This window comes from Gopherus evgoodei, chromosome 21, assembly GCF_007399415.2.
Source record: "Gopherus evgoodei ecotype Sinaloan lineage chromosome 21, rGopEvg1_v1.p, whole genome shotgun sequence".
In the NCBI taxonomy this organism is placed as follows: Eukaryota; Metazoa; Chordata; order Testudines; family Testudinidae; genus Gopherus; species Gopherus evgoodei.
Window position 1 is genome coordinate 11,365,054 of NC_044342.1, and position 7,169 is coordinate 11,372,222.

The 7,169-nt window shown below is 58.2% G+C and overlaps 1 protein-coding gene across 1 annotated transcript; it reads left to right on the forward strand.

The window, feature by feature from the left end:
• Positions 1-5,390: 5,390 nt before the first annotated feature.
• On the forward strand, positions 5,391-6,017 carry LOC115638058 (ribonuclease-like). Its single transcript, XM_030539652.1, has 2 exons — positions 5,391-5,856; positions 5,953-6,017. Exons 1-2 carry the CDS (start codon positions 5,409-5,411, stop codon positions 6,015-6,017), a joined length of 513 nt encoding a protein of 170 aa, XP_030395512.1. The 5' UTR covers positions 5,391-5,408.
• The last annotated feature ends 1,152 nt before the right edge of the window (positions 6,018-7,169 follow it).

Genomic DNA, 7,169 nt, shown 5'->3' on the forward strand with positions numbered 1-7,169 from the left:
GAATGCCGTGTGTGCCGTGGAGCCGGGGCTGGGCACCGCAGGGGGACTCTCAGGGGTTGGCATGTGCCTGGTGCTCCAGAAGAACGGCCATCCCGGGTGAGACCAACGGGCCAGTGGCCTGTCTCTGACAGCGGCCGGTGCCAGATAGTTCAGGGGGAATGAACAGACCAGGACAATTACCGAGTGATCCACCCCTGCCAGCTAGGCCTGTCTTCTGGCTTCTGCTCACCCATGTATGGACAGCGGCACCCGTGTACACTGAGAGGGGCGGGTTTGTGTCGCCCATGGCCAGTGGAGTTAGGGAGTTGCCCCCAGCTGGCATAGACCCTCCTGCCTAGGTTAGAGGGTGGCTCACGGCCCTGAGCACCCTGGTGTGGGGCAAAGTGAGAACAGAGGTGCACACAGCATCTGGCATAAGTAGGGAATGGGGGACCCTGGTATGGAGAGAGGGCACTGGGGGGCACATGGAGGCCCTGGCAGGGAAGAGATTATGGGGAGATGCAAGGACCTCTGGCGGGTAAGGGCTCCAGGGTTATGAAAGTTTCCCCTGCGTGTACAGGGTTTTCCCAGCTGTCACATGATAGCTGCCTGCCCCAGACCACAGGAGCAAGAGGGGATCTTGTTTGACACCTGCGACATCCCAACCGCCAACTGACACCCGGCGAGCCAGAGGGGCTTTGGCAGTGTGGGACAGGCACTCGGGCGTCGCTTCCTGCCCAGGATGCGCTGGGGCCAGTCCAGGCTGACTGGGTCATTGGCAGCCCTGGTAGGGCCAGATCTGAGCCAGCCCTGGGGCTGTGGGGGGTGTCAAAGCCCTGAGCGTGTGAGCACCAGAGGACACTGCAGGGGGAATGAGACAGAAGCCGGCACAGAGTTGGCCTGGCAGGGCCCCTACAGCTGGTGCCAGTGGAGATGGGTGGCTGGGAACCGGTCCTGGAGCCAGCCCCTCCCTGGCCGCTAACTCTGGTGTCTGGGTTATTTGGGGGGAAAAGACAGAGAAGAAACAGTGTCAGACTGGACAGTGTATCCAGCCATCCTGGCCTGTCCCAGATACCCTTGGGCCCAGCCAGCCTGACCTCTCCCAGATCCCGCTGGGCCCAGCCAGCCTGGCCTGCCCCGAATCCACCTGGGCCGAGCTGACCTGCCCTGAATACCCTGGGCCCAGCCTGCCTGCCCTCCTCTACTCCAACAGGACACATCAGGGGATCAGATGGCGACACGTTCAGCTGGTGAGAAAGGCCCAGATCAGCCAGACACAGGGACAAATGCACCCCGGGCCCAGAGTGACACACAAACACTGACAACACACTGACTTGGACACAGAGACGCATGAGCACACGTGCATACTGGGGTTGCCAAATTTCTACTCGCACAAAATTGAACACCCTTTCCTTGCCCCCTGCCCTGCCCCTGCTCACTCCATCACCCCCCCCCCCGTTGTCTCGCTATCCCCACCCTCACTCACTCACTCATTTTCACTGGGCTGGCTCAGGGGGCTGGGGTGCAGGAGTGGGTGAGGCTGGGGTGCAGGCTCTGGAGTGGGGCCAGAAATGAGGGGTTCAGGGTGCAGGAGGCGGCTCCAGGCTGGGGCAGGGGGTTGAGGTGCTGGGGGGTGAGGGATCTAGCTGGGGGTATGGTATCTGATGTGGGGCTGGGGATTAGGGATTGGGCAGGGTTTGGGATGTGGAGGTGTGTGAGGGCTGGGGGGTGCAGACTCTGAGGTGGGGCTGGGAATGAGGGGTTTGGGGTGTAGGAGGGTGCTCTGGGCTGGGACTCAGTGGTTCAGAGGGCAAAAGGAGGATCAGGGCTGGGGCAGGAGGTTGGGGGGTGGGGAGGGTGAGGGCTCTGGGGGTAGGGCTGGGGTTGAGGGGCTTGGGGTGCAGGAGGGTGCTCCAGGCTGGGACTGAGGGGTTCAGGGGGGATCAGGGCTGGGACAGGTGGCTGGGGTGCAGGAGGGCGTCAGGGGTGCAAGCTTCAGGTGGTGCTTATCTCAAGGAGCTCCTGGAAGCAGCAGCATGTCTCCACTTCAGCTCCTATTTGGAGTCATAGTCAGGTGGCTCTGTGTGCGGTCCAGTCTGCAGGCGCCACCCCCACATCTCCCATTGGCCACGGTTCCTGGTCAATGTAAACTGAGTGGGCGGTGCTTGGGGCAGGGACAGCATGCGGAGCCCCCTGACTGCCACTAAGCATAAGAGCCGGAGGGGGGACATGCTGGCTGCTTCCAGGGAGCCGTGTCACACACACACACACACACACACACACACACGCTCCTGGTCATATACACTCTGGCTCCGTCTCACTCTGTTGCTCTCTCTTTCACATACACATTGCAGGGCTGGGACACACACCCATGAGAGACAACCGCACCCCTCCAGCTCTCCCCATTCCACCAGGCCCTGGGCTCGGGTGGCACCAGGAGGGCAGGACTGGCTCCTACTGGCTCTGCTGGGCCTGGGCGTCTCTAGCAGCCATGCCTGCCCTTCCCTTGGCTGGGAACCTGGGCAGGGACTGACCGGGGCAGAGGATTGTGGTTATGGGGTACCCAGGTCATCAGTAAGGGAGTAGATTCACTGGGGCACCAGGGCCACGTGGTTAGAGGGTCTGGGAGCTAGGACTTATGTGTTCCATTTTCATTCTTGGAGAAACATTGGGTTGAGGATCACAGGGGCAGGAGTTCCAGCTACTGGGGCTGGTGGGTTCTGAGTGTCAGAGGACCCTGCCCTGTGCCACTTCCCCCCAACTCCCTGCCCCACTGAGCATCTCTGGGCCCTTCAGTGGGAGGAGCTGCCCCACCCCAACTGCCCAGTCAGGCTCTATATTAGGACACCCGAAGGGGAAGGAGACTCAGGGACTCTCAGCTCTGCCAGCAGCTGGATCCATCTCTGATGGGAGCCCCAGGACTTGGGTGAGCTGAGAACCGACCCTTCCCGGGGGGAAATGCAGAGTGAGGGTATGATGGGATCCCCCTGGGGTGCAGCCTGGGACTGAGATGCAACCTGGAACTGTGCCCCCAAACTCTCCCCAGCCTGGGCTGTGTCTCACAATGCTTTGCTAGTGACCAGCAGCAAGCCCCTCCAGGCGCTGTGATCACAAAGCACAACAGCATGTGGAGACCCCACACCCAACTAGATTGCATGAATGCTTACAGAGCCATTCATGAATCACACAGAGAAAGGCACCAGCCAAATTCCCCCAGCTCCCAGCACTATACCCCAGGAATATACAGTCTTGTCAGAGCCGCCGGGGGGGGGGGGAAGTGGGGCAATTTGCCCCAGGCCCCGAGGAGCCCCCAAGAGAGTTTTTTGGGGCCCCTGGAGCAGGGTCCTTCACTCGCTCCGGGGGGCCCCGGAAAACTCTCGCAGGGCCCGGGCCCCCAGAGCTTCTTCTGCTCTGGGTCTTCAGCAGCAATTTGGTGGGGGGGGGGCTGCCGCCGAAGACCCCAGGGCCCCTGAATCCTCTGGGTGGCCCTGCGTCGTGCACTGCTCAAGATGGGCAGTGCAAATTTATTAATTGGTTCACCACTTCAACAATGGAAAGTGGACATACACCAAACCTAAGGAGATTTGCCCCACACTTCATACAAGCTCACTGGTAAAGATAAACAATTAAACAAATGTATTGACTACAGAAGGTGGATTTTAAGTGATATTAAGTGACAGGCCAAAAGTCAGAATTAGTTACCAAAAGAAATACAATATAAGCACACACTGTAAACTCTCAACCCTACTAGACTGGGCAGCAACTAGATTAAGCAGTTTTTCTTACCCCACTGGATATTGCCGTCCTTCATATATAGGTTTGTTCCTTAAACCTGGGCCAATCTCCCATGTCAGAATCTTGTCTTCTTCTCAGTGTCTTGGTTGCTTGCAGCATAAGTGGGGGCAGGAGAAGGGCCCAGTATGTGTCCACTCCATCTGTTTTATACCCCCAGTCCATGTGCTTGGGCAGCACAGGTCCAGGCATGTCTGGGGGCATTGCTGAGTCTCTCCAAGCAAGCTTAAGCAATTCCCCTGGTGGGGTCTCATGCAGGAGAGTCATTGCATTGTAGCCCCCTTTTTGGACAATGGTTGTAGATGGGTTATTTGACACCCCACCCAGGCATTGGTTGCTTTCCTTGCCGTTGTCTCTGGGGAGCTGATGTCTGGCTGATTCCCCACCTTACAGCATGTTTTAGTGACCATCACACAACACAATTCTCATAACTTCATTTGTATTAATGATACACGTATATGGATAGAGAAACAACTTTCAGCAGATCACAACCTTTCCCCTGATACCTTACAAGGCCTGCTTTATATGGGAGATCATGATTATCTGAAAATGAGGAATATGGTGGTTACAGTACGCTCCCCCAAGGTATAGGATGTCACAGGGTCACTGCAGATTGACCCTGGCGGGCTGGGAGCAAAATCTGGCTTGGGCCCCATCACATTCAGAGGGTGACTCTGGATTGATCCTGGGGACTGAGTTCAGAAACCTGGCAAAACAGTGAAAGGAACATGAGGGGACTCTGGGAAGCAAGACTCCTGGGTTCTTGCCCCAGCTCTGGGGGGGAGTGGGGTCTAGTGGTTTGAACAGGGTACTGAGGGGGCAGGGAGTCAGGGCAATGCACACATTACAGACATAGTGGTAACACTGACGGTTCAGTTCCTGGCCAACTGCTCTTCTAGGTGTTTATCTCCACAGGGTTTAGGAGTTCTGGGTTCATTTCCTGTTTCTTAGGATGCAGATTTCCAAGGGCCCCCCCTGGAGTCTCCAGACCAAACCCTGGGCTATGACCATGGGAGTTGGGCACCCCGATGGAGTTAAAATCTCCAATGTAAACTTTGCTCTGCTCAGCTTCCCCACCTGTAACGGGGGGAGAAGAACCTTTTCCTTCCCTGCTTCCTGCACAGCATGAGCTCTGCCTGCATTTCACTCTGTGTCTGCGACACTGCAAGCAGAAAGGGGCCCTGATCTCGGTCATGGTCTGTGCAGCGCCTGGCACAACGGGGCCCTGATCTCAATCGGGCTCTGTGCAGTGCCCGGAACAATGGGGCTGTGATCTCAGTCAGGGTCTGTGCAGCACCTGGCACAATGGGGCCGTGATCTCAGTCAGGGTCTGTGCAGCACCTGGCACAACGGGGCCCTGATCTCAGTCAGGGTCTGGGCAGCACCCAGCACAATTGGGCTCTGATATCGGTTGGGGTCTGGGCTGCGCCTGGCACAATGGGAGCCCTGATTTCAGTCAGAGTAGTATAGGGGCCTGATCTCAGACTGGGTAATGAGCATTTAGGGGTAGAATGGCCTGGCAGAGGGAGTGATTTGGGATCAGGAGGTTCCATGGAGGAGGCAGATCCCCACCCCGCACAGTCTCCATCCATCTCCCCGACTCCCCACTGCAGGTGGATCCAGTGACAGACACGGCCATGGCCCTGAGAGGACCTTGCCCTTTGCTCTTCCTGAACCTGGTCCTGCTGGTCACCGGCCTGGCCCAGATCATCAGCCCACCCGACAGCTACCAAAACTTTGTGAACGAACACGTTGATTTCCCCAAGACCAGACCCCCCAAGGGCCAGAGCTACTGCGACCACATCATGCAGTGCATGTGCCAGAACATGGCTGCCTGCAAACTCACCCACACCTTCATCCACGCCCCCGCCAGCCGACTCCGGACCATCTGCAATAGCAGAGGGAGATGCAACCTATACAATGAATGTGACAGCAACGCAGCCTACCCCGTCACCAGCTGCTGGCTGAACAGACCCCCCCGCCTACCAAGCTGTGTCTACAGGGGAATACCCCAGATCCGCAGGTCCCGCGTGGCCTGTATCTGGGGGCTGCCCATGCTCTTCCTCAGAGTTGTGGAGAACCCAGGTGCTGGCCATGGGCTGGGCAGTGGGGGTCCCCTCCTCCCCCTTTTTCTCCTGTCATTTGGGGCTCTCCTGCCCCATCCCTGCCCCTCCTCAACAGCGCCTGCCATGCGTCTCCACAAGGACATTCAGCGTCTCCCTTTATCCCACAGGCTGACAACTTGAGGCCTTCAGGGGTGGGGTGGGGGGGTTCCCACAGTGGGTGCCCATCTGCTTGATTGAAAATCTGGGCACCCAGCCCCCCTGGCTGGCACTGAAACCCTCAACCTGAGCCCAGTGCCCTCCTCGCTGGATGCCATTACACAATACAGCTGCCCCCTCCTACCCTGCATCCATTCGGTATTGGGGGCATGTTGTGAGGAGACGATTGTCCCAGGCGGGGACCTGGAAGCTGTCACTGAGTTTGTTTCCTTGCTGCTTCTTGCAATAAAACACTTTCCTGCCAATGCAGAGCCAGTCGGTGTGTTTGGGGGGCTGGGGCATTTTAGGGCTCTTAATGGGGCCAATTTGCCTTGGTGAGCCTCATGCCGAGCTGTGGGGTGTGAAGTGAAGGAAAAGCTCCAGAAACAAACAAAACCCGCAGGGGGAGGGGTGCCCTGTTTACGGTACGGACAATACGGATCGGGGTGTCACAGGGGGACTGAGATACACCCTGATCCTTCCCTGAGACAAAGCTCAGCTTGGCCTATCTCTGGAAGGAGGGTGCCAGCCAGCCTGTCTTGACATCACTGCAAAGGCTGCAGGTAGAAAACTTCCTTAGCCAGGAACATGTCCTCTTTGCTCGCTCTCAGCTCCACCAGGTGGGCTCTGCACCCAGTGGGCATCCTGCCATAACATTTCCTATGGCATCCTCCAACTCTTCTGTGCCTTGGGTGGAAAATTTTCCTGCCTAAAGTCAGACACCCCCCAGCCCAACTTCCCCAGCCTTAGCCCCTGAACCCCAGGGCTGTGAAAGCTTCCCCTGTGTGTGTGTGGAGGATCTTCCCAACCGTCATGGTAACAGGCATCTGCCCCAGACCACATGGGGCCAGAGGGGATTGTGTCCGATGCCTGTGACATCCCAACCACCAACTGACACCCGGAGAGCCAGCGGGGCTGAGCAGCGCAGGATGGGCCCTTGGGCCTTGCTCCCTGCCTGGGATGGGCTGGGGCCAGTCTAGGCTGACGGGGTCATGGGCTGCCCCATTAGGGCCAGATCTGGGCCTGCCTCGGGACTGAGGGGGTGTCAAAGCCCTGTGCCCATGAGCACTGGGAGACACTACAGGGGGATGGAACAGGAGCCAGCACAGAGGGGCCTGGCAGGGCCCCATAGCCGGT